This window comes from Emys orbicularis, chromosome 9 (assembly GCF_028017835.1).
Source record: "Emys orbicularis isolate rEmyOrb1 chromosome 9, rEmyOrb1.hap1, whole genome shotgun sequence".
NCBI classification, from domain to species: domain Eukaryota; kingdom Metazoa; phylum Chordata; order Testudines; family Emydidae; genus Emys; species Emys orbicularis.
The window spans coordinates 55,467,260-55,495,043 of NC_088691.1; the positions used below are offsets into that span (position 1 = coordinate 55,467,260).

General features: G+C 43.3%; 1 protein-coding gene across 3 annotated transcripts in view; it reads right to left on the reverse strand.

Moving 5' to 3' along the window:
• The window catches only part of SENP2 (SUMO specific peptidase 2), a 46,213-nt gene that overhangs the window by 16,902 nt on the left and 1,527 nt on the right, over positions 1-27,784 (reverse strand). For 2 of the 3 annotated variants that reach the window (XM_065410409.1, XM_065410411.1), the window contains exons 2-8: positions 12,118-12,173; positions 10,105-10,238; positions 7,854-7,929; positions 7,137-7,218; positions 4,995-5,151; positions 3,930-4,033; positions 1,684-1,778 (exon numbers count right to left, since the gene is read on the reverse strand). In XM_065410409.1, coding sequence (XP_065266481.1) covers positions 1,684-1,778; positions 3,930-4,033; positions 4,995-5,151; positions 7,137-7,218; positions 7,854-7,929; positions 10,105-10,238; positions 12,118-12,173 — 704 coding nt within the window. Of the gene's footprint in view, positions 1-1,683; positions 1,779-3,929; positions 4,034-4,994; positions 5,152-7,136; positions 7,219-7,853; positions 7,930-10,104; positions 10,239-12,117; positions 12,174-20,295; positions 20,376-27,784 lie in introns of all 3 variants that reach the window. The other variant, XM_065410410.1, reaches the window with a different exon arrangement.

Here is a 27,784-nt window from a genome sequence, read left to right on the forward strand (position 1 = left end):
GAGACACTGGTGCCCCATACTTCATGGTTTACGGATGATGTGGGAAATCAGGTTGCTCATCATGCAAAATCCGTCTACGGGCAGAAATGCTCTCACAGAGACGGAGTTCAGCTGTGTTCCTATAAAACTTATTGTCCTTGTGGGTGACAAAACAGACTTTTCTTCATTTATACAAAATGCCTAAGGTAGCAAAAAGTTACTGAAGAGATCCTGTCACTGACATGACTTCCTGACAAGATCGGCCTACCAGGTATGGGAACACCATCTAGCCCTGGTGCCTCACCTGGGCTGCTACCTCAAAGAAAACTTTTGTGAATACTCTGGGTGCTGTAGTGATTCCAACAGGGGGGACCCAAAACTGGTAGTGTTCCTCTCCCACCATGAAACACAGGAACTTCTTGTGGGATGGGTGAACATCCAAATGGAAATATATGTCCTTCATGACGAGAGCCGCAAACCACATCCCTTGTTGATAATCATCCTGAATGTCAGCTTTCTGATAAAGATGTTGAGTTGTTGAAGGTCCAGGATGGGTCTCCACCCTCCATCTTTGGGGGGGTGGGGGTGGGGTGGGGGGGAAGAATTAGGAAATATGGGGAGTAGAACCCTCTCTCTTGGTATTGAGGTGGGATGCACTTTATCACCTCCTGATGAAGAATCAATTAGTGAGTAGGTCCCAGGATGACGACTGGAAAGGGGGTTTGTGAAGAAAGGAGGAGAGAAAATGTATGGAGTATCCCTGATGGATAATCTCCAGGACCCAACTGCCAGTACTAATCTTTTTCCATCAGGTTGAAGAGTTCCTCGAAGTGCTCCTTCCACCTCTTGACGATCTCCTCAGTGGAGGTCAGTGTTTCACCACCCTTACTGAGTACAGCCTGGGCAACATCCCACCAGCCCTTCCTAAGGCGACAATTTTAATTGGCCAAACCCCCACCCCTCCCATAGTACAAGGGCCTTAAAGTTAGCATTATGTCTTTCAACTTGTTAGACAAGGTGTTCTGTTCAGGAAGATAAACAGAAGTAACAACTTTTATAGTAATAGCAACCAGAGGTGTAACAACTTTCTGACATGGATGCTTCCATATTTTTACATGCATTTATATATGACATGATGGGACTATTAAAGGTTAATGTATTGCATATATACAAGTCTGATATAATTAGACTGAATACATGCAGAAGGGCACAATTAAGGTATCAGTCTCAACCTTTGCAACTTCACTACTGCAAACTTAACTCCGCATTCATTTAAAAGACTCACTGAGGAGAATAAGCCTGACTTGATTATGTCTGTCTCCACTTACTGCAATATATGTATGATATACACACACACACACACTCACCATTCCTTAGTGCAGTGTTTTTCAACCACTGTTCCGCGGCACACTAGTGTGCCGCGAGATGTTGCCTGGTGTGCCGTGGGAAAAAAATATTAAACCCAGGTTGCGCACTGAATAAAGTATTTTATAATTTTTCATATTTCTGTTTACTTACTATTTCATAATAAAGTAATTATAAAATACTTTCTTTGTGTTTATTTGATTCCTATTCAAGAGAATTACTTTATATATAGTCAATATAGGCACAGAGTTAAATTTTTTAACATTTTCTCATGGTGGTGTGCCTCGTGATTTTTTTCATGAAACAAGTGTGCCTTTGCCCCCAAAAAGGTTGAAAAACACTGCCTTAGTGTAACAAATGGAGGCATTCTCACTCCATATCTTTCTTCCATGTGGCCACCAGTCTTCGCTGGCTCCTTGAGGCAACTTTGAGAACTTTGGTACAGATTTAGAAAAAAGTAGAAAAGTGTCAGAATTTCTTTCAAAGGAGCCCATACATATCCTATTTGTCCCCATTGTATGCAAATCCTCTAAAGGAATGGATTATAGCTCCTACACAACCATGTGGTACAGAATGCTAGAAGTGATCACTGTTAAAGCAACAGAATTTGGTAAACCAGAATTGGCCAATTGATGCATTAATGGAAATATTCCAGCTCCAGCAGAAAAAAAGCAACTAGTCAATTGTGCAACATTTACATCCTGATGCATATTACTTTTCACTATGCCAAGAGTGAATGTCCACTCTAAGGAAAAAAAAAAAAAAAAAAGGGGGGGGGGGGCACGCACAGAATTTGATTCTGTTAGACAGCAAATTCTACAGGCTATTTACATAGTATGTGAAATAGTCTCTCTCTTAAACAGGCTTAGTATTAATTTTATTGAGTAGCCATTCTGTTTATTTTGTATGACAAGATGTTTTCATTATGCCCTGCATAAACCTTGATCGGTCTTTAACTCTTCTTTCTAAGGACTGATCAACATTGGGAACTTAAATCAGCAGATACATCTTTCGGGGCGTGAAAAATCCACCCCCCACCCCCCCCCCCCGAGAGACATAGCTATCCTGACCTAACCCCAGTGTAGACAGTGGTGGGTCGACAGGGAGGTGAATTGCCTACACTGATGGGAGGAGCTCTCCCATCAGTGTAGATAGTGTCTGCGCAGCAAGCACTGCAGCTGTGCCATTGTAGCAGTTTAAAGGTCTCATAAAAAAGGAGAGAGACTTCTGACCATTTTCAGTGGCCTTCTCACTTGGTGAAGTTAAAAAAAGGTCTAGAGAACAGGAATTAAGTACTCCACTATATCATTTGAAATACTGTTTTCTGTATCGTTTAAATACATCAGAAGTAATCAATTATTTTCTTTTAATCTGCAGTTGTCTGTATAATATACATATTCATTTCTCCCAGCAGCAAAAGAAGGAAGTCTGGATTTGTTGCTGTGATCTTAGAGAAATCCAAGTTCTAGAGCATTAAGGTACTCCTTGAGTTTTTACTAATCTAGTTAAAGTAGTACCACACCCTAATGTAGATGCAGTTATGAGGGTATAAAGTGTATTTAGACGGATATATCTTATTTTCCCTCTCATAAGGAAAAGCAGCTATACTGGTCTAAGCACATTTATACCTTTATAAATGTGTCCACACTAGGAGATGTGCCACTTTAACTATACTAGTATAGTTAAGTGGTACAGCTTGTGTTTAGACAAACCCTTAGCTCCCAGACAGCTTCAGCATTCAAGAAGAACAGGTAGACAAAACCTGAAATTCTGTTCAGAAAAGGAACTTCTCTTTGAAGACCTCTCAAGGTCTTCATACAACACAGAGGCATGGACAAGTTTTCCTGCCTTTGCAGGTCACCTTCAAGAACTTCAGCTCTGTATGCATGATTGCCATGGTCTTTTGGCCTTACCACAGATTGAAAAATTATTGTAAAACTATAAAGTGACAATTTCTTATAAAGTTGGAAGAGATCACATATTCATTAAACTATAGTTAGGCTGTGAAGGAGCTAATTTTTTGTCTTAACACAGCCTGTTCTGAGGCCTATGTCCATTCCACATCAGCAGCATAAGATTCGTAAAAAGCATTCAATGGAAGGGAAAATAAATCCCCAAATCCAATAACACTGTGGTATAGCACTTAATATAGGATTTCATAGTAGAAATTACATCACTGGAAGCACTTGTGCCCCAAAAGAGGCAGGAAGTTTCCTAGTGCAGATACAACATAGGAAGCAGAAAAGAGGTAGGAGGAGGAGAAAGACACCCCACAGCAATTTCAATTCTTCACCTTTTGTAAACTTCTGCTGAATATTTTGGGTTTTTTTTTTTTTTTTTTTATTATTATTAAATAAAACAAGGCCACAGATAACTAGTATACACAACTGCATGCATTTCAAAAGGTCTGTTCCAAAGCATCTGTCCTGGACCATATCAACAGAACTCTGTTTATTGCAACAAACTGATCAAATTTTTCCAACAACCAGAGTGCCCATTAAAAGAGAGTGACTTGATGTCCCTCCTTGCCTCTCAAGAGAAGTCACTATTACTAGTAAATAGTCTGGAATATAACGTGAAATTACTTGCAGTGGTATGCAGCTATGGGAGTGGAGTAGTTTCTAGGATATTTTTCCTTTACTAGTTCCAATAGTAGTTTGTACTTTTCTCTCTCTTCTCTTTGTACACCCTAAGAGGAAAAAAAAGCCACGTTAAAACCACTATCAAGAAAAAGTGGAGTGAAGTTTGTAATTAAATTTAATGCATACTACACAGTTGTTACAGCGCATGAAGTTTATCTTTAGTCCTATTTAAGCAGGAACCACATGACCAAAGCTGCTGTTAAGTTGAAAATGGGCTCATGCTCATTATAGCAAGGAGTATAATTTTCATCCTTATCTCAGTTTACAGCAGCTTTCTACTGTCTAGCACATTTACATGCAGGTAAGTCAATGATAAACAAATATATACACCCTCATTACCATTTCCAGTTGTGGAACTGCCACGTTCACTGGAGTTAACAGAAAGCAGAATCCACTTTTGGTGAGCTCTCACCCCAAAGACTCTATGAAAAATGATGTTTAATGCCAGAAGGGACCATCAGATCATCTAGTCTGACCTCCCGTACATCACGGGCCATTACGTTTTACCCAATTACCCCTGCATTGAGCCCAATAACTTTTTTGGCAAAAGCATCTTCCAGAAAGGCATCCAGACTGGATCTGAAGACATTAAGAGATGGAGAATCCCCAACTTTCCATGGTGGTTTGATCCCATAGTTAATTGCCCTGACTTAAAATGTTTCTGAATTAGTTCTAATTTGACTTTGTTTGGCTTCGTTTTCCAGCCATTGGTTCGTGTTACGCTTTTCTCCACTGAAGAGCCTTTTAGTACTTAGTGTTTTCCCCCATAAAGATACTTCTACTCTGAAATCACCTCTCCGTCATGTTTTTGATCAGCCAAATAGATTGAGCTTTAAGTCTCCCTGCAAGGCATTTTCTCAGCTCAGGGCTATGCTTCAAAAACCATTTTCACTGTATCCAACTTCACATCTTGCCACCTCAATACTCAGAGGTCTCCCCATTATATAAACTCAGAAGTGACAAAAATGAATTGACCCTATTTCAAAAGCGGTCTTTATCTGGACTCACCTCTTCCACAGTACAGTGAGGCCTCCTCACCAGCTTGCCAGCATCTGAAGTGGTGGCTCCTGCCATGTTCTCCTGACCAGGCAATCCCCGTGAAAAAGAACCTTCTGGAATGGATTTGGTATGGCTTTTGCTACTCATCCTTGTGTTGCAGAGGTTTCTGTTAAGAGGAGCGATTACACTATTAACCACTAAAACCTAAATCTTCTTGAGTCAAATTACATCTAAATGTTTTTGAAAATACATGCATTGTTGGGGCAGAGACTTAAGCCTCATAAGGATGTATGGATGTTCTGAATTCCTTTCAGTCAGGTGGAAAAATCAGGTCAAACCACCACTTGATAGAGAAATCCAAGAAATCTCTCTTACAATGACTAACAGGTGCACAGTGACTAAATGGACGGTTTACAACATACCATTTTCAGCTCCATTACATGCACACGCTTCAGACTAAACGAGGTGCTCCAGGAACTGCGAGCTCTGCCAGATCATGTTTTCTCCTTTGCCATGCCTCCCCCCCCAAAATAGTGCTTCCTACTTCTTCAGATGGCCCTGTACCTTTAATTTTCTCATATGCTTCTTTCATTAAACCCTATTATAGTATGGCTGAGAACATCAACTACCCAAAGCCATGTTCCAATATGCCACTGAGGTATTTTGGGGGATATAGTTACAAGTATGCCATACAGCTGACACCTCACAGAAGAGAGCTCTATTCACATAATTGGTGGAGTCTCCACCCCCACCCCACATTCACAATAGCTGCCTTAGGAATTTTCCTCTTTATCATTAAAAGGTTTTCATGCTGATATTCTGCTCCCCTCCGCTTTCTGGGGAACGTTTCAGTTTAAAAGCTAGGAGCACTAAGCCAGCTCACAGTTTAAACTTCCTATTGTAAGCCATCTTAAAAGCAGCACAGCTTCCTCTTTAGCACTAAATACCATGACCAGGCTGCAGCTCATGCAGCTGAAAGAGTTGAGAGCCACTAGCTGAGACAAGCCCATCGTAGTCAAAATCCTGAACCAATTCAGAAGACACTCAATCCATTTGAGCATGGAGATCATAGTCTTCAGTATTGGCTTGGGGCCTACTCCCATGGTAACAACTCCTAACAGGGACACTATAGTGTAACAGGGGGATCAGTACCATAGAACTAGCATCATCTTATATAGGAATGCAGCAAGGACACTATTCAACCTAGTTTTGGGGTGGGAGGCAAACAGCAGTATTACACAGTATCCTGGCCCATTTCCATCCAATTATTGCCATCTCTAAAATCTTGGAGAAAACGGCATCAAGAGTGTTCCAGTAGTGTCATCTGAACAGAACCCCTCATGCAAAACCAGGGGACTCCTATCCTTTATTAGATCTTGGATAATTTACACCAAGTTTCCCCCAATTTTCTTGTAATTAAAACCTCTCTCAAACAAGAGACTATTCCACACCCCTGCAAATTCCTCCTCTCTTCTCCCAAACCTCCTACATTTTTGTTCCTTGAAAGCCTCCAATCTTTTGTTCCCAGACATCCCTTTTATTTGCCCCTTCAAAGTTCCCCATTCCTTTGTCCCCAAGAGCTCAAGAACTGACACAAATCATAACTTCCCCGTCTCTTCACACTTCCAGATCCCACTTCTCCACCCAGCCACCCCTCAACATCTCCTCTGGCCTTTGCAAGGTTCCCCCAGACCTCTTTGCTCTGCCTCCCCAGCTCTTCCCCAGGCTCTCTCTCACCCTCCCTAGGTCTATTTTGTGTGTGCAATTTCCCTCCCACCTGAAGGTTTTGATGTACATTTTTCCTCCTAAAGATGAGCTCACTGCTGGCAAGCCAGCTTCACAGATTCCTTTACATACTTATTACCCAAATCTTTCCTTTTGGATTAGTTATATTACATCTTAGCGTCGAGCTGTACAAGTTTAAGAGTTTAATACATTGATAGGAGACAGTACTGCAGTTCAGCGGAGTGCCCGGTAATACTCTGCATTTGGAAAGAGCCAAGCACTACTATATATAAATGGATTAAAAAAAAAAAAAAACCACCATATTAGGCAGCAAATGTGGGCAGACACCTATATTCTGGAGGAGCGTAGAGGATGCTGATTTGAGGGGTGATGGGAGGATATAAAAGACAGCCACAAAAATTTTACCTCAGGCAAGGCACAGTCCTGCAAGAAATAGGTACTGTCTCTTTACTGGGACAAACGCTAGCGCCACAAGATATTTTCTTATCTATGAAAAAAAGTACCAGACATCAGTAGTTGTGAGAGGGGAGTGATAGAGTCTTAGACGTTTGTATTTACAAAAGCCTCACGAAAAACAAATGCATTTTAGTTTAGATGTGTTAAGCCAACATGTAAACTTACTTAAAAGATTTTAGGTATCACACTTGGGCATTGTTTGTCTTTTTCAGCAGCCACTTCAATGAAGGAAGTCACTTGTCTGAATAGAAACTGCTCCATTAGACTAGTGCTTTTCTATTTCAAGTTCATCATATATATTACACAAGACTGTTTAGGAAGCTTTCCAGGCACACTTTACACTAATGGCACAGCCATCCGGAATGATGCACATCATAAGAGAAGGCTGTAACACTTAATGCTGAAATGGCTGCAACAAAAATATCTGGACAATGTCAGTGGCAATGGAAGGAAGCAGGAAAGAAAGCAAGAGTTCATCCTCTAGTGTTCTAGATTTTAGAGGTACTGCTCTTACCAAATTCAGAATTATAAAGCACTTAAAGTCTTACACAAGAGGCATTATACAAGTGGAAAGTATTAATGCTGCTGTATACCACCTGCTGGGCATTTTAGTAGATGGGGGAAAAGAGGAAGGAAGAAAAAGCGGTGGCTTCGTGTCAGTCTTACCCAGTTGTAGCATTTCTATTCCAGGTGCAGAGTCTGTCAGTCTGTCAGTCGAAGAATCAGAAGAATTTGAAAAAGTCTTAAAAAGAACAAGGAACCATTTAAATGTAATTTGGATGTGGATCAAAGCAACCTCACAGTCTACTCACTCAAATTAGAGTTAAACCATGCTATTCATCCAGTGACCCAGATTGACTGGTTTGGATCTTGGCAGAACATAGGTCTCTGCAGTTTCTACAAAGTGTCTTAAAAAAAAAAAAAAAAAAAAAAAAAAAACCCAACCTTTAGCTCCTACAGAGTCCACATATGCACCTTTTTAAAAATCCCACTTAAATGAGTTTGGAGCAAAAACCCCATTGACTTTACACTCATCCCCTGAGGTGCTAACACATAATGATCAATCTTGAATAAGGTTTTCTGATCCTTGAAAGACTTTTAGAATTACAGCAAGTGAACAATCTTTAGAGCAGTCTTCACATAAATTAAAGAACTGAGTTCTATCCTTGAATTCCTCTCAATTGTCTCCAAGACAACAACATCATCATCTTAAAACCAGCAGCTTGTTCCTTGAAAACAAAACTGTTTGTGTAAACTAGCAAATTTACATGCTATTTAGAAGACACACTAGAACATCTTAAGTCTCTTTGGATTGTCCTACTGGCGCTGATAAGGCAGAAGACTATAAACCAGATTGTCCAACCTAGCAATCGAAGAATCCAGCTCACAGACATGCAAGCTAAGTACAGTAACTCCCCACTTAATGTCCTCTCGCTTAACGTTGTTTCGATCTTACATCCCTGCTCAATTACAGAACATGCTCTATTTAAAGTTGTGCAATGCTTCACTATAACATCATTTGGCTACCTGCTTTGTCCACGGCTGGCAGCCCCCCTACGCCCCCCCAGCCCCTCCCCCCACTAGCAGACCCCGTGGATCAGCGCCTTCCCCCTCTTCCCCCTGCCCGCAGCAATCAGCTGGCTTGCGGTGTTCAGGAGGGAGGGGGGAGGAGCAAGGACTGGGCACGCAGGCTCCCCCTCCCTCCCGAACGCCGCAAACCAGCTGATTGCCGCGGGCAGGAGGGAGCCTGCGTGCCAAGTCCTTGCTCCTCAAGCCTCCCTCCTGCCCCCGAATGTCGCAAACCAGCTGATTGCCGGGGCAGGAGGGAAGGGGGAGGAGTGAGGATACAGCACACCTCCCCTATCCCTCCCCTGCCTCCTGCCCGCGGCAATCAGTTGCCTTGCCGTGTTCAGGAGGCAGGGGGAGCCTGCGCACCGAGTCCTCGCTCCTTCCCCCCTCCTTCCTGCCTCCTGAACACTGCAAGCCAGCTGATTGCCGCGGGCAGGAGGCAGGGGAGGGAGGGGGAAGGCATGAGGACACTGCATGCGGAGTAAGGGGGGGGGGGAGGGAGAAGAGAAGAAGAGGTGGGTTAAGGGTGGAGGTTTGGGGGAAGGAGGGGGCATGGGCGGGCCAAGGGTTGACCCCCCTGCCCCTGGTGCTTGCAGAGTAGGGGAAGCTGCCACTGCTGCTGTGCAACATGCTTCTCCTAGCCTACAGCACCTTCAGCCTCCTTGCCTGCCTCATTGACTCAGTGCCAGTGGGCTGTGCCTGTGTGGGGTAAGGCGGGGGCACCTCCCAACTATAGTACTATACAGCAAAAAAAATTCCCCTGGAACCCAAACCCGCCCCCCCACGATTTACATTCATTCTTATGGGGAAATTGGGATCATTTCACTTAAAGTCGCATTTTTCAGGAACATAACTACAACGTTAAGTGAGGAGTTACTGTAGAGGGGAGCTTTTGTACACTTTGCACCTAAATACCAGTTGTGTACACTAGCTGAAGGCATGTAAGTGTATCTAGTAGGGCCATTTATTCAGGAAATACTTATTCATATTAGTTACCAGGACAGGAGGCATGTGGACTCTTCAAATACAACAAGCTTGAGAGCAAAATCACACCACCATTTGTAGGAGAATATAAGAGTACAATATGTAAATTTAAAATACTGTAAAGATGTCCAGGAGTAAAACAGCAGAAGTTCAGTCTCAACAAGTGCTCCAATGGAGGATTCAAACTTGAATGAGGCAATACCTATGATCTTAAAAGTAACAGACCACCACCAGACCTTATGACCTTTGACCAAACCCAACTCTAAGCAGTCACTGAGTAGACTGGTCCCATTCATTTATTTTGTGTTGTATGTATTCAAACATTACAGCTAGAAACAATCTTACGCCCAGAATCCCCACTAACCTCATCCGTAGATTCTGCACTTTGAGCTCCATTACAAACGGATGTCTTCAGATACCTACTGGTCAGCTGGGATGGCAATTTAATTAGATTGGCAACTCCTTGTACAGTCTTCGTCAATTTAGAGATAACATAATCTAAAAAAAACAAAACAAAACAAAAAAAACCAGGGAGACCATAAAACATTTGGTCTACATAAGGATTTTTTCGCTTTTTAAATTCAAGCACTCTCAGCTAGAGTATCATTGCATGCAAAAGTTTACACTTCAGGTTATTCACAACATTATCAACCTTTTCAGGCTTTATTTACATGTATCCTTGACTGGTTGGGAAAACAGTAATCCCTTAAACTCTAGAAGACAAGCTTTTCAAAGACTATTTTTACTACTGAAAATACAAAAGCAACACGCAGCCAGCCTGATGGTAGCCCTCAAGGTTAGCAGTTATTTTTGGCTCCGTATCCTCTAGCAGAACAGGGTGTTTTTTTAAAGTCAGAAATTAAGTTATACTCTGGAGGTCAGCATTTATCTGAAAATAAGAGTATGATATTTAAGCATAGAAGTTTCATGCTATGTATTGTTCACAGATACTAGTTAAAATTGCTAAATACCAATTTGCTCTGTTTATGGAGACTTGTACACTGTTCAAAGTGAGGGGTAGTGATGGAACAAAAAAAGACCCTTTTATAATTTTGGTTTCGCCCAGGACTTTCTCCAACCCTCAAAAATGCATTAACTTATGATGATACCACTGCCACTAAGTGACAGCCAATATTCTCAGAGAGAACAGCAATGTCCTTTGTCAGGCAAAATAACTAAAGATAGATCTTACTTTTCATCAGTACTTGTGCTGTGAAGTAGACCTTAAGCAGAAAGGACTTCAGTGTCCACATCTCCATCTTTTCAGTCAAGAGATTGCTGACTAGTTAGGTCCATCTCAAGTCATTTCAGATAAAACAGAGCAGATATTGTTGCTAACTATCTAGTGAGTAAAAAGTGGTGGAGCTGCAGATTGCATGTGGGCTAGGGTGCAAACTAAGTGAAAAATGGGTCAGTATTAAGGGCACCACAGGGAAGTATTTTGGTGAGAGCTAATGGAGGTTAGTGGAAAGTGCAAGGCAAAAATAAGAGAGTGCCCTCTTCTTCCTCCCTATTCCTTCCCCTTTTTGGGAGAAATGGGGCACTTCTTTGTCAAGGACAGCATGTATCCATCCATGACAGCTTTGCTACACCCTCCTAGTCCCAACCTCTCCCCTTGTAATCTAGCTCTACTCTACCTCCTCCTCCCCTCCAACTCATGTTGAATGTATAACGTTTTCCCCAGGAACTCAACCTAGCCTTCCCAGCTCCCAACTCAGAACCTTCCCAACTCCATCGGCTCCCTGCAACCAGCTCCAAAACACCCAAACTCTCTCCCCTAGAAAGAAAAAACTCTGCCTCGCCTTGCTTAGCCTCTCAACAGCTCAGAATCCCTTCCCAAATCCCCCTTAGGCTCAGACACCCCCCACCACATGCAGAATTCTTTCCCACCCAGTTAAAAACAAATGTTATTTGTTTCAGAGTCAGGAAATAAAGAACAGATGCAGCAAGGAGCATATGATTGGGATTTGAAATGCATCAGAGTGTTATGCCCTGCTCTAGCCTCCTCCCTGCGCTTTCTGAAGTTTGTGCACTCAGGCCAGAAGTCCAGTGGCACTTTGTGTACTGCAGCACCAGACTTCTCTCCCCACCACAGTGGCAGCATGCAGTACAGCACCCTGCAGTAAATCAGCCACTTGCAGATAGAACATGGGTGGGACTTAGCCCCATTAGCTCCTGATGATCCCCTCTTGTGGCCATCTATACAACTAGAGTGCCTTTCTAGAAGGAGCAGGTGAGGAGCGGTTTGAAGAACCATGCAGGTTATTTCAATGTTCATAAATATACAAACAAAAGCTCTGGACTCCTGGGTACATGAGAAAGATCTAGTCTCTAAAAAAACATTACACAAGTAGTGAGATAAGCACTAATGCAATACCTAATCTTTGTCTTTTTGCTTGCCTCTGGTTAGGGTCCTCCACAGATGACTGAATGCTGAGGAAAGAACAGACCAAAGAGTTATTTGTAGTAATAGACACGTGTTCTAAATGAGTCCCCGCCCTTACAGTCTCCAAATACAACCCAAATTAGTTTACCTGCCCCCAGGGCATTTCTTTACAGCCAGCCCTCAAGACTGTATAGACTTCCATACAGAAATCTATTAAAGTCCCATAAGGCTGTAGCACTGCAGAACTGACCACCACAATCTGTGCACATACTAGGCAGGGTGCCAAAGAGTGCCCCATGTACTCACAGACATGACTTCATATAGGCACCTTAAGTAACGTGCCCCATATGCATCCAGTAACACACATTGGCAAAGGCACATTTAGGTAATGTAATTGTATACAGTTCATTTAAGTTTGTTACTAGCTGCAGATGTGTGGTGGGTAAAGTTTGCAATGCACGTGTGGGTAAAGTTTGTCTCCTCCCTCAAAAAAAGGAAATAGTTTTGTCAGCCTTAATACAATTAGGGTTAAATAGATATGTTTGTACACAGGATTAAGACCCTAAAAATCACTACATAATCTATATTAAATGAGTTAAATAGAATGCTGATTAGAATACAAGATATGAGAGAGAGATAGGAAAAAGCCACTACACTCGAATTCATAAACATTTAAGTTATACTTGTTGCTATGCCAGTGAAGTGACTGTTCTCATGCACCAGTTTCCTAAAGTCAGTCTCAGATACACAAGATGCTGTTTCAAAATGACAAAACTAGTTCATTATAAGAGCATAACCTTTTGCAAGACTTCAAGAATGCAAAGTTAGATCTTAAAGTTTATGTTCAATGGCTCCCTACCTGGTTTTAGAGAAGGTGGACTTCATATTTCCCCTTTTCTGGGAAGAGAGTGATTTCTTTCAAATGGTTTTAGTCCACTTCAGGTCAGGTCTATACCAGGGGTTCTCAACCTTTTTCTTTCTGAGGCCCCTCAACATGCTATAAAAAAAAAATCTACGGCCCACTTGTGCCACAACAACTGTTTTCTGCATATAAAAGCCAGGGCCAGTATTAAGGGGTAGCAAGCAGGGAAACTGCCTGGGGCCCCATGCCACAAGGGCCCCCATAAAGCTAAGCTGCTCAGGCTTCCGCTTCAGCCCCGGGCAGTGGGGCTCAGGGCCCAGGTCTTCAGCCCTGCACAGCAGGGCTTAGGCTTTCTGCCCTGGGCCTCCGTGAATCTAACACTGGTCCTGCTTGGCGGACCCCCTGAAACCTGCTTGTAGCCCCGGACCCCTAGTTGAGAACCACTGGTCTATACTGCAATCTTTTGCCAGCTGGCTGTCTCGGTCACGGGTGTGATTTGTGACCAACATAGCTATGGCTACAAAAAGTCTTGTGACATGGTAGTACCAGCAAAGCTGTACTATTGCTGATCTAGCTTCTCAGTCGTAGTATGAGGTCTTGATATCACATATTATCTCATTAGTTCCATTCTGGGTAAAACATCTCTCCTGTGTTTCCTATTCCTTTCTTATGCAGTACTAATTTGCTATGTGCTTTACAGATAAGTTCGAAGATAATATGGTGAGCCAGGAGTTAACAGTCAATAAACATGCAGTTAAAGATGCAACAAGCAGCAAGGATTAAACCCCACCATTCAATTGCCATCTTTATTAATCTATTGTTTGGGAGAGAGTTTAATAAACTATTTCCAAGCCCTTATTTAGAAAGTTTGATGGTCTCTTTAATAATGCTTACTTTTTTCACTTTTTAATTCTCATTGTTCTATTGTTCCTCCTGTTTTAGTATTCAATAGGACTACTGATGCAAATACCAACACAGGGTTGAAAGACTCAACATTTGCAAACATAATATTTGCATTTGGTTTCTTTGCAGTGTTGTAGCCATGTTGGTCCCAGGATATGAGACAAGATAGGTGAGGTAATATTTTTTATTGGACCAACTTCTGTTGGTGGAAGGGACAAGCCTTTGAGCTTCACGGACTTGCTCTTCAGGTCTGGAGAAGGTAAACCAGAGTGTCTAAACCCAATACAAGTTGGGACAGATTATTAAGCATATGGGGTTCATACATGCTGTAGAAGCCCACTTAAAGTGAGCAATAAGGGTTAACAGGCAGCGAGGTGTGTTACAACTTCTTGTAATGAGCTAAAAAACAGTTTCTCTGTTAATTCCATGTTAATTCTGTTAAATTCATATCTCTGTTAGACACTAAGTTCCCAAACTTGTCTTTTGAAGGTGTTGTGCAGGTTTCCTTTGAGGATGAGGACTGAGATTTCAGAAACTGACGACTCCATATCTGACAAGTGCTCACCCATAGGGAATATGGTGTTTTTTGCCGTTATTTTTCTGAGAGCGTTCATTCGAGCGCACAGGAATTTTCTGGTTTCACCCACATTGTTGTTGGGGCATTTGATGCCTGGATGAGGTATGGATTGCAATTGTCTGATACCTTGTACAAGTTTCAAGTGTGGGGTGATAGGTGACGAGGGTGTGCGGTCAGTGGGTTTATTTTTCTCTCTCTGTATTAAAGCAGGTTCTCAGGGTATTTGGGTGTCCCTTTTCCATGATGCAATCTACTTCTCTGTTGGAGTGTCCTTGTTCGGTGAAAGCAGTTTTAAGGAAGTATAGGATATACACCTCTCTTCAGAGAGAATTCTGTAGTGCCTGGCTGTAGCTAACAGATTTGTTGGTGTGTTGGGGCGGGGGGGGAGGAGGAGAAGGACGGAAGAGAGAGGAGGAGGAGAGGGTGTTTGCTGGATCTGTGAAGGTAATGGTGGTGATCCATGTGTTTCTCGTAAATAGTCTTTGTAGGGTTCCATTGTTGAAGCTCACCATGGTGTCCAGGAAGTTGATGCTGGTGTGGGACTGTTCTGGAGAGTTTGATGGATGGGTGGTGGTTGAAGTTATAGAGGAAATCTATGGAGGGAGTTTAGATCATCTGTTCAGAGAATGAAAATATCATTGATGTATCTCAGTGTATATCATTGGTTTCATGGTGCATTCTTCCAGAAATTCTTCCAGGTGGCCCATGAAGAGGCTGGGGTATTGGGGGAGCCATCTAGTCCAAAGCTTAGGAAAAGCCATGGGTACTAAGTATTCATTGTTAAATGCGAAGTTGTTGTGAGAATGAAATGGATGAGTCTAGTGATGAGTTTAGGCCAGATTTCCAAGTGTTGTACGTTCTCTTGTAGATATGAGACACAAATAGCAATGCCATCATGGGGAAGGATGGTGGTGTACAGGGAGGTGACAGATAGTAATCTGTGGGAGGTTGCTAATGTTGTAGAGTTTCTGGAAGGAGTTAGTAGTGTTTTGGAGGAAGCTGGCCCTTTCTGTGGTAAGTGATCTGAGGTGGTGAGTGGTTTCTGTAAATCCTGATATTCCTTCAGTAGGAGTGCTATGGCCAGATATGATGGGTCTGCCTGGGTTCCCTGGGGAGGCATGTAGAAGGTTCTGGGGAGTGGGTTTGCAGGGAATGATGTAAAGTTTTTCTTGCAGTTGTTAGGGAAGGATTCGATGGTATCTTTACATTCCTGTGTGAACTGGTTTCTTTAGCTTTCAACTGAAGTTTTAAGTCACTGTTTGCATAAAATCTTTAAAATGCTGAGGCTAATTCTAAGTGAAAATTTCAGAATACAAAGGCCAAGATTTTCAAGTGATTAGTAATCCTGGGTGCTGCAATTTTTTGACACCCTACTTGAGACACTCTGAAGGAGTCTGATTCTCAGAGGGCGGGCACTCAGCGCTTTCTGAAAGTCAGATGCCCCCTTGAAGTAAATATCATGTTAGAGCTCCAAAGCCACAAGAAAAGGGAAGAGCCTGACCAAGTATGGCTTCAGCTTGTTTGTTCTTATTTTTTATCCTTTATCATAAGTGTGCTGCCATCATACTTGACCTAAACTTCTGAAATTAACCTGTCAAGTAAGGGGATCAGATCAGAAGAAGGCAAAGTAATCAAATGAAAAACTTTAATACACTACTGTCCCCTCTTCACTTCTCCCAAGCTCCAACTAGGGCAGGGCTCAGCAACCTTTGGCACGCGGCCCACCAGGGTAAGCCCCCAGGCAGGCCGGGCCGGTTTACCTGCCGCGTCTGCAGGTTCGGCCAATTGCAGCTCCCACTGGCCATGGTTTGCCGTTCCAGGCCAATGGGACTGTGGGAAGGGCGGCCAGCACATCCCTCAGCCCACGCTGCTTCTCACAGCCCCCACTGGCCTGGAGCAGCGAACCGCAGCCAGTGGGAGCTGCGATCGGCCGAACCTGCAGACACAGCAGGTAAAGAAACTGGCCCAGCCTGCCAGGGGGCTTACCCTGGTGGGCCATGTGCCAAAGGTTGCCAATCCCTGAACTAGGGACTAATTCACCTCCACTACCTATTTTTCCTAGTTACTTATAAGGACCTCTAACAGGGTATGACTGCCCTGTAGCACTCCCTGCTGTCTACGTGTGGCATCTCCCCAGTGTTTTCTGGCTCTCCCAGGGTTCAAGCGGCTCAGCCTCCAAGTGGTTCACTGAGTTCAATCCTTTTTATCCTTTTGGGATATCAAATCCTGACAAAAAGCCCCAAACAAACAGAAGGTGGTTCTGGCATTCAGGGTTTCTCTGAAACCTGCCTTCTGGTCCCTATTCCCCATACCTTCTGGGTTACCTTTCACCTCTGGGTTTCCTTCAAAAGGAGCCCCAGCCCTCCGAGCGGACTAGTTCAGGCAGTTACTATCTCTTCTCATTAACCCAGGAGCCCCAGCTCTCCTCCTTTGAGCTAGGATGGAAGTTAGCCAGTTGTAGGGCCTTAGCCAGCTTCTCCCTCAGCTGAACCCTTCCACCTCCCCAATTAGTCCTCAGGCTCAGAGGGTTCTGTGGGCCAGTCTTCTCCTGCTGGTGTCTGCCCTGCTATGAAGGAAGAGGTATTTATTGCTGGTCCTCTTCTCCCAGCTCATCCCCAACTGGCTGGGTGAGAAGGGAGCCTTGACTTGTCCTCTCTGCAAGCCCTATGCCCTTAAAAACACAGTAACAGATTTCCTTCCAAGTACCTGGGACTGCTTCCTCTCTACCAATACCTCCTACATCCATGTGTGTCTGTCTTGGACATTTCAAAATCCTAAAAAGGGCCACACCATGTGATGGAGTGGGCTAACCTCAAGACACTACTGCCCTTAAGAGGGCAGGCTACCCTGTCATAGGCCACATAGAACTTGTATCTGAGCACCTCACACTCTTTAATCACATCACCAGTTAGGTAAGGAAGTGCTATTAACCCCCATTTTTCAGATGGAGAACAGACGCCCAAAGAAACTGAGAAAGTAAATGACTCAGCCCAGGTTTCACAGGAAGCACATGGTGAAGCAAGTTCTTGAACCTAACATTCAAGTTCCAGGCCTCTCTGCCCTTACACTCGGCCATCCCAACTCTCACGTAGAGAGGACTATCAAATGGCCAATATAGATCCAATAACTGTGCGTAAGACATGGGCTAGGTCTACACTACCCGCCTGAATCGGCGAGTAGAAATCGACCTCTCGGGGATCAAATTATCGCGTCCCATCGGGACGCGACAATCGATCCCCGAATCGACGCTCTTACTCCACCAGCGGAGGTGGGAGTAAGCGCCGTCAACGGGAAGCCGCAGAGGTCGATTTTGCCACCGTCCTTACAGCAGGGTAAGTCGGCTGCGATACGTCGAATTCAGCTACGCTATTCGCGTAGCTGAATTTGCGTATCTTAAATCGACCCCCCCCTCGTAGTGAGGACGTAGCCATGAATGAAGAGAAGTATATTTTTTGGTCCATAATATAAATATATTGAATATGTGAAAGCAGAGGATTTTTAGGCAAAGTCTACTTCTTTAAAGCACCATTCTATTCAGTGCATTTTGTATGGCCTGGTAGTTCCTACATAGCTGGAGTAGGACAGAGGTCCAAAGTATCCTTGTGTGTCAACAGCTCAATTTCAGCAAGTGAGCAAAGTCAGTTCACCCTTTTAATGAAAACTGACAGCACATTTCCCAGCAGACAGAGCATTATCAGTTAAGGCCTGGTCTACACCTAAAACTTAGACTGACCGAGCTACATCACTCAGGGTATGAAAGATTCACACTTCTGAGACACACAGTTAAGCTGACCTAAGCAGGAATATAGACACCGCTACGGCGACAGAAGAATTCTCTCGACCTAGCTACCACCTCTCAAGTGAGTGGATTCACCAGTGACAAAACCCCTTCTATCACTGTCGTGTCTACACTGCTGTGCTGCTGCTGCGTTGTAGTGTAGCCATACCCTAAAGTAAAAGCCTTTTCTATGCTATATTCACTGTACAATGTTCACAGTTGTCAAATATTTAACTCTGTGGTAAGACAATTCAAGTATTTAGCTCTTCTGTTCAAGTTAATTTTCCCTCTAGTTTTCACAGAGTATTCAACAGTTGGGTGATTGTCATCTTGAGATTTTGTCCATTATTAGGTGTTCAATTGTGTGCCAAATTAGGCTCTGATCACTGAGCACTACTAACTGCCCCTTTCCCTTCAACAGTTTGAGTGTAACTTCTGAGGGTTGTCTACACTAGAAATGATAGCAGCTTTGCTGTTGTAGCATTGACACTTATTACAGCAATGGAAGAGGTTCTTCTGTCACAGAAGTAAGTCCGCCTCTCTGAAAAACAGTAGCGAGGTCAATCGAAAAATTCTTCCATCAACCTAGCGGTGTCTACAATGGGACTTAGGTTGGCTTAACCACATTTTTCACAGCTTCAACCAATGTAGTTAAGTCAACCTAACTTTGTAGCATAAACCAGGCCTGAAGAAGAAAGTCAGAAATTCTCAAGCATAAATTCCGACTTTAAGGCCAGAAGACACCATCATGAGTCCAGTCCGACTTCCTGCACATCATGGCTGCAGAACCTCACCCACCCACTCTAGTAACTCAGCCAGAGATTATGGGTCTATTACCGAAGTCCTCAAATCTTGATTTAAAGAGTTTAAGTTAGAGAATCCACCATTTACTCAAGTTCAGCAGTTCTCAAACTGTGGGTTGGGACCCCAAAGTGGGTCATGACCCCATTTTAATGGGGTTGCCAGCACTGGCTTTAGACTTGCTGGGACCCAAGGCCAGAGCTGAAGCCAAAGCTCGAGCCCCACCACCCAAGATCAAAATCCAAGGGTTTCAGCCTTGAGTGGTGGGGCTCAGGTTACAGGCCCCCTGCCTGGGGCTGAAGCCCTTGGGTTTGAGCTTTGGCCTCCCAAATCCAGGGCGGTGAGGCTTGGGCTTTGGCCCCACTGCCTGGGGCAGGGGGGCCTGGGTAGGCTCAGGTTTTGGTCCTCCCTCCTGGGATCATGTAGTAATTTTTGTCATCAGAAGGGGGTCACGGTGCAATTAAGTTTGAGAACCCCTGCTCTAGTTCAAGTCAGCAAGTGACTTGTGCCCCAGGCTGCAGAGGAAGGTAAAAAAGCCCAGGGTCTCTGCCAATCTGAGTTGGGCAAAAATTCCTTCCTGACCCCATATATGGCAATCAGTTAGACCCTGAGCATATAGGTGAGACCCACCAGCCAGACACCTGGAAAAGAATTCTCTGTAGTAACTCAGAGACCTACCCATCTGATATCCTATCTCTGGCTGTTGAAGTTATTTGCTAAGAGCAGTCACAGATGGATGGGTCATCTGTCATTATAGGCAATCATACCATCCCCTCCAGTTTTGAAATCAGTTAGGTTTTTTGATCCCCACTGCTCCCCTTGAAAGGCTGTTCCAGAACTTCACTCCTCTGATGGTTACAGGAGTAACAATAGCCAATAAGCAAAGACCAGAAAGCAGGAACCCTGAGTTTACTTCCCACTCCGTACCTCCCCCAAAAAGACACTAGATATCACCTATCTTTCACTGTCACAATTTAACCTTTATCACTGGCTTGATGGAGGGAGGAGTAAGGACCACATGTCAGATAGCATTTGAAATGCAAGCTAAAAAACTGGATCAGGATTTTAAACTTAGACGATCCAGATGTAGGAGCCAGCACCCCCAGTAAGCCAACGTTAGTGTCCCTCCTGCTTTGACAGGACAGTGCCCATCAATGTTCATCACTGTAACATGTATTTTACTTTCTTTAATAACAGTACAAAAAAGCCAGGCTTTATATTCGTGGAACAACCCTTACATATACGTACGTAAGATCAGGCCCTGTCCTTTTCATACCCTTTTTTCCAATCAGTGTGAAGGGCAGTTGGTTGGGACATACAACTTAATGCTGTAAAAAAGAAGTCAAATTTTCATTTGTTAATTCCAAAGAGATTAATACTGCACTCCAGATGTACAGTACAATAATGGTTAAGTGTGTTTCTCCCTCCCTTATTTAATCCCCCTTGCCCAACCCTAATCCATGGCTTTTCACCCTTCTTCCATTGTAGCAGCACTGCCTATGCTTTGCATACTACATTCTGCTCCTGATGTGCACATGTAACAGGTAAAACAGGAAATGAAGCACTGATCAAGAACAAAAACCAGCTATAGAACTAAGGGGCTCCAATGCAGGGTCTCTCTCCAGAAGAAAAGACAACCATCAAGAGAGACTTTTGGTAAAGCGCCCTCCCCTCTAGCAATCTGACATTTCCTAATTTTTGAATGCTTGACTTTGCAACCTAAACAGATTTCTTGTCACAGTTTATAAAAAGTGAGACTGTTTTTCTATGTTGCTTTTTTTTAAAAAAAATTGCGTGCAGCTAATCCCTTCCTTACTTCCTCTTTCAAACCTCGGAGTTTAAACCCACCAACACAGACCTCTGCCACTTAAGCCAGAGGACTAACTACATTAGCTGGCAGCAGAAGAAAACTTTTCTGTGGACTGCCCCACTAGACAAGGACACATAACCAAGTGCTTTGACATTACATATGCATGAGCAGTCCTTGTTTCAGTGTTACATATGCACAAATAGCCCACAATAAATATTTGTCACACAGACAGCTAGAGCTTACAGTGGAGTTTGTGGGAGGATAAGAATTCCCTCCTCATTTCTTTTTTCTAGAAACAGTCTAGAGAGAATAAGGATGGATGAAGTTGGGCTGTTATACAGTGTAGATGGCAAGGAGATTAAACAGGATCTGGGTATGGCCCAAAAATTAAATGAATATTTTGCCTCTGTTTTCCATAAGGATAATATGGAACATGGGCTCAAAGGCAGGATGGCTAATGGAAGTGAATGCACAGAAATGGAAATTACCACATCGGAGGTGGAAGAAAAACTTAAAGAGCTTAATGCACTCAAACGGGGAGGGGGTCGGGGGGGGGGGGGGGGGAGGGGAAGAGACTAGAAAATTTCCATCCCAGAATTCGGAAAGAACTGGCACATGAGATTGCTAGTCCAGTAGCAAGGATTTCCCCCCCCCCCTTTAAATCTATTCAGGGATAGCTATTCAGTCATATGGTACTAACATCCTACCTATATTTAAGAAAGGAGAGAAAGTTATCCAAGCAATTAGACCTGTTAGTCTCACTTCAGTAGAATGCAAGGAACAAACTGTGAAAGAAAAAATAATTCAATTCATGGCAGTAAATAGGAAAGGGGCTGGAATGCAACCCTAGTTTACCAAAAGTAGATGATTCCAGGCTAACCTGATCTTTTTTGGTCAGCAATGTGCAAATTAAATTTGCTGATGAAACAGTCAGGAGGCATCGTCAAAAGAGGATTGGAATATTGTATAAGAAGATCTGGATGACCTTGAAGGCTAAAGTGACAGAAATGGGATGAAAGTCAATAGTCCAAAGTGTAAGATCATGCACTTAGGGGCTAATAATTTCTGCTACACCTGGGGGCTCATCAGTTGGAAACAACAGAGGAGAAAGACCTTGGTGTGTGGAAACCTCATTTGGAATACTGTGTACAATTCCAGTCACCCATATTCAGGAACAATGAATTCAAACTGAAGCAGATGCAGAGAAGAGCTACTGCAGAGGGCTCATCTTATGATAGGAGACTTGAAGATCCTGGCTTGTTTAACTTAACAAGAAGGCTGAATGGATCTGATTACCTCTCTCTCTTTTTTTTTTTTTTTTTTTTTTTGAGAGCAAACACCCAAGAGGGTGAAGACTTTGGCACAAGGGGGGGGAAAAAAAAAAAAAAATCAAATCAGTAGAAACTGGCCATGAACTAATTCAGCCTGGAGATTAGAACGTTTCTAACCCACAGAGGAGTGAGGCTCTGGAACCGCCTCCCTGTACAAATTGTAGGGGCAAAACAACTTAATTAGTTTTAAGAGAACTGGACAAATGTGTGTGAGAGATTATACAGAGTTGCTTCTAATAGTAGGGGGCAGAGCTCAGCAGCACTGGCACTCACTTCTGGTTACATGTTCCTAAAAGCTCATGATTCAGGGCTTCAGCCAGCCACTGCGGGCATCAGGAAGGATTCCCCCCTGCACCTCCTCCTCCCAACACACACTCATTCTGAGGTACAGTGTTTGGTCTCCTTCCTCTGAAGGAAGGATCAGTGATAGCCACAACTGAACATGAGACATTGGATGGGGCACTGAGCATATTATCTGAGGTGCTTGGCTGGCTCTTTCTTGCTCCCACACTCAGGGTCCAACTGATCTCTATATCTGGTGTTGGGAAGGAATTTTTGCCCAGGTTAGATTGGCAGTGACCATGGGGATTTTTAGTCTTCCTCTGCAGTGTATGAATGCAGGTCATTTGCCAGGATTATCTGTTTCTCTCACAATCATTTCCCTGCCATTCCAAGAGCCTCAGGTGTTGGTGCACATCAGTCCCTCCTAGTCTCTCCCTGGGACACAACAGTTTAGTCTCCTGAGGGCTGTAATACTTTGGTCTAATTCTGGTTGTTGGGTATGGTGAATAGGTGCGGGGTGGTGCTGGTGGTCTGAGATACAGGAGGTCAAACTAGATCTGATGGTCCCTTCTGGCCTTGAACTCAATGACTTTGACAGAGGGGCTAAGTAGCCTAGAGTTGGATCTTCCACAGTAGAGTTCTGGATTATATTCCCAGAGTGTGTAACCTGTGAGGCCATGCTTGCTTTGTGTGTGAAGCCTTTGTAACTCTTAATATGTTTTAGTAGAGGGAGAAGTCTAAGTTTCAGTGCAACTGGTCATCCCGTAAGCCAAAGGGTATTTTGAGGAGAATATTTTTGTTTTCAGCCTCTGGCACCAGAAGTGAATTTCCTGCTCTACTACATGCTTTAGCAGTTATTCTGTTTTTGGATGCCAATAGAGCAAGGACATTCTAAATTTGCCATGAAGGATTTAATCTTTTGCCGCTCAGTAACCATGCAGCAAGATTAATAGCCAAAGTACAGTAACTCCCCACTTAACATCCTCTCGCTTAACATTTGTTTCGATCTTACGCCCCTGCTCCATTACAGAACATGCTCATTTAAAGTTGTGCAATGCTCTGCTAGTCGTTTGGCTGCCAGCTTTGTCCACAGCTAGCAGCCCCATTATCAGCTCCTCTACACACCCACCCCCCCCCCCCCCCGCGCCCTGGCAGACCCGCGGATCAGCACCTTCCCCCCTGCTCCCCCCTCCTCCTGAACACCAGCTGGTTTGCGGTGTTCAGGAAGGGGGGGGGGCAGGGAGGGGGAGGAGGAGGAGTGAGGACTCAGCACACAGGCTCCCTCTCCCTCCCTCCTGAACGCCACAAACCAGCTGATTGCTGCAGACAGGGGAGGGAGGGGGGAGGAGTGAGGACATGGCATGTGGAGGAAAGGGGTAGGAAGCAGGGAGGGGAAGAAGTGCGGGTTAAGGGTGGGAGCTTGGGGGAAGGGCGGGAGTGGGCAGGCCAAGGGTTGAGCCCCCCCCACCCCTGGTGCTTGCACAGTAGGGGCCGCTGCCGCTGTGCAACATGCTTCTCCTAGCCTATGGCACCTTCAGCCTCGTCTGCCTCATTGTCTGCAGTGCCAGGGGGCTGTGCCTGTGTGGGGTAAGGCAGGGACACCTCCCATTGCTTCATACTCAGCAATGATGATTGTAGTATTAAATTGGATCTTTAAAATTGTTTAAAACTTATAACTGCATTAAATTGCTTGTTTGAAATGTATATAATGCCTTTTGTCTGGCAAAAAAAATTCCCTGGAACCTAACCCATCCCCCCCATTTACATTAATTCTTATGGGGAAATTGGATTTGCTTAACATCGTTTCGCTTAAAGTCACATTTTTCAGGAACAGAACTACAACATTAAGTGAGGAGTTACTGTATTATAAATGCTTCTCAAAATAGCAGGCAGACTGCCTTCTTACTGGCAACTTAATGAAACTTTGGAATTTCTGTCACTACTACATTTGGGATTATTAGGATTTCATCCACTGACTTCAGCCTTTGTAGAATCTTCTGGTTGAGCAAACTGGAAAACATACAGAAGCTGCTTAGGCCATCTCTATGAGTGCACATGCATCTGCTCTTCATTACCCACAGGGATGCGGTTATTCCCTCAGGTAAGAAGGAAAATTTGACGCTTACTCCAAAAACTTCAGGGCCTTGACTACGTGAAAAAGTTGCAATTTAAAGTTGTGATCTTTAACCTGCTTTGGTTAGACTAGTGCACACCTCCATATAGGCATGCTTCATTTGGTTTAAAGTGGCTTTATTTCAATTTAACCTAAACCAATTCCTACACAACTTAAGATATACCAAAATAAGACTGGTTTGAACTAATAGATTGCCACCTCAGCCTTTTGCACTGGTTTAAATTTACATTACATTAAACCAGTTCAATTTTCTCCTATAGACAAGGCTCACTATATAGGTATTCAGCTGTCTGTTCAGGCTCCCTCTCCCTGATGTACAATTTCCACAATGATTTTCCTTTGATATGCAATGCCCTCTCCAGCAAGAGGATTCTCTGCTCAGTTTAGGTCAGGATAACACCAAATCCCAACAGAAAAACCACTGATCCCTATAATACCTTCAAGGCCGATCTAGTCTATTGCTGCATTGACTACTAGGAACTGGAAGCTCACAGTGAAGTCTGGAAGCACTACCAGATGCATGCCTGTTAGACAGCTGATAAGCAAACAGTTCTAACCATAAAGCCCTCTATTGATGTCTGATAAGCTCATGCCCCAGCTGGTGAGGCTCTTTTCTTGTTAAGCACCCCTTGGAACAGACAAAATGGTGAGCTCTTTAAGGTGCTTTGCACATCCTGCCAGAGATAAAGGGCCTCAACTACCAAAACAAAAAATAACAGGAGTACTTGTGGCACCTTAGAGACTAACAAATTTATTAGAGCATAAGCTTTCGTGGGCTACAACCCACTTCTTCGGATGCATATAGAGTGAACCATATATTGAGGAGATATATATACACACACATACAGAGAGCATGAACAGGTGGGAGTTGTCTTACCAACTCTGAGAGGCCAATTAAGTAAGAGAAAAAAAACTTATCAAACTGTCTGTACTGAGCCATCTTGATTATCACTTCAAGTTTTTTTTCTCTTACTTAATTGGCCTCTCAGAGTTGGTAAGACAACTCCCACCTGTTCATGCTCTCTGTATGTGTGTGTATATATATATCTCCTCAATATATGGTTCACTCTATATGCATCCGAAGAAGTGGGTTGTAGCCCACGAAAGCTTATGCTCTAATAAATTTGTTAGTCTCTAAGGTGCCACAAGTACTCCTGTTATTTTTGCGGATACAGACTAACACGGCTGCTACTCTGAAACCTACCAAAACAAAGCTTGTTTTCCAATATGACCAATCATGGGACAAACTTTGGAAGAGGCCTCATGTTATTTTCATCTTGATGCCATCACCACCATTGATACAAAATTTGTATCCACATCCAATCCACAAAAATAGTCTGTGGATATCCACATCCATGGATACAGATGTAAAGCAGATATCCCCAGATTTGCCAGGGCTCTAACAATCACATCTTCAGGCTTTAATACTTTTTGAAAAGACTATCCTTTAATCACATCAATCAGTACTTCCAAATGTGTTAAGCCTGTAGCGTGTAAGAGTTCAAATTCTGAACTTGTCAAAAGCCACGTCTCTGCACAAGTCCTCTTGCTTACTTGGTAAGGTGCTGAGGACACTAGAAAATGCTGGACTCAAGAATGCATGTGGATCCTTTTTCCTTAACCAGCATACTAATCAGAGCTACAACTAGCACTACCAAATGTCTGAATATTCTGGGAAACGCACTACTCACAATGGACCTGAATACAAACTGCCATAGTACAATCTGAGAAAATTTGAGTCTTCCTAATCAGACTAGGAAACAGGCATCTGCAGGGCCTGTGAAAGCCAAGTTCTTAAGTGAGTATAAACAGTGAACATTGAAACTAGTATTCCCAGTTGGTTCCTGTTCATGCACCAGTTGGTTCTCTGAAGTTGAGTGCAGTGTTAATATCACTTATTTCAAAATAAATAGGAAAGTTAGGTTCCTGGAGTTATACTTTTCTTAAGAACCTTCTCCACAGCTTCTGTTTCTAACAGAAGTCAGATGCTTCTTCCATACTACTACTTTTGGAAGAAGGAACATGACTCAGAAACAAAAGTGACAGGTGAAGTATAAAAGCTTAGTTCAAAAATGGAGGTGCTGTAACCTTGGGCCTGGACAGCCTCATGAACTCAAAAGTCAGGAGTTTAAAATCCAGCACAGGATTGTGGATGTGCAGGAATTTCTTCTCCTATTACACACACCAGTCTTGCTACTTCCCCAGAGCAAGACTGAAAATGAAGCTCAACATGGAAAACTAAAGAAAAACAAGATTAACACAGATCCAGTTGGAGTGAGAACATTAGGAAGCAGTAACATTAACAGAAAACTAAGGGTTATGGACAGAAAACTGGGCCCACGTTTGCAATACAATACAGCAGTAAAGAATAATACAACTTTGGATTTTATAGTCAAGTGCATCAGGTCAGAGCGGGAGGCAACTGTCCCTCTCTACAGTGCTCTGGCTTGATCCCAGCCAGAATACTGCATTCTGGTACTGAGGTAAATGCCAAAAGGACAAACTGAAGGAAATTCTGAGAAAAGCAATAAGAGTTACAGGTGGGGGGGGGGGAGGGGGAGGCAGAGAAAAGGGGAGAGGCATGCAAAGAGGAAAACATTTTTAATTTTCCCTCCTAAATAAATAATGTTGCATAGGAATCCTAAGTAGACAGATATGATCAAACCTTTCAGACACTGGGAAACTTAACACAAAAGGAAGGAGAATGAGCAGTACAAGGGGATATAACTGCAATTAATAGGATAAAAAAAATCAAGTTCAGGCTGAATATCAGGGAAAAAAAGATTTGTGACAGTGATATTTCAAACCTCCCCCCCTTTGAGATATTTAAAGCGAACAGAATAAAGCACTAGATAGTATCCTATGAACCAGAGTCTTGCTCCTCTAACATCAATGGTTCAATTTCTCATACTGCCCATCAGTCACTTTTTACAGAGTTAGTAGTGTCTAGGTTCCTGCACAGGTTATGCACATAAGGCTTTCTTCATGGTTCGCTGCAGGAGTGGGAGTAGAGTGAACAAGACTGTTAGTTTAAACAACTATGATTTTGAAGGGTAAAGATGATCGAGGAGCAAATATACACAAGGTGAAAAGACAACCAAAAATTCTCAGCAGAAAAAAAACGAACAAAAATTATGTAGTTCCCAGTAAACACTTTGAGGCTAGCAGTTTAACACTTCT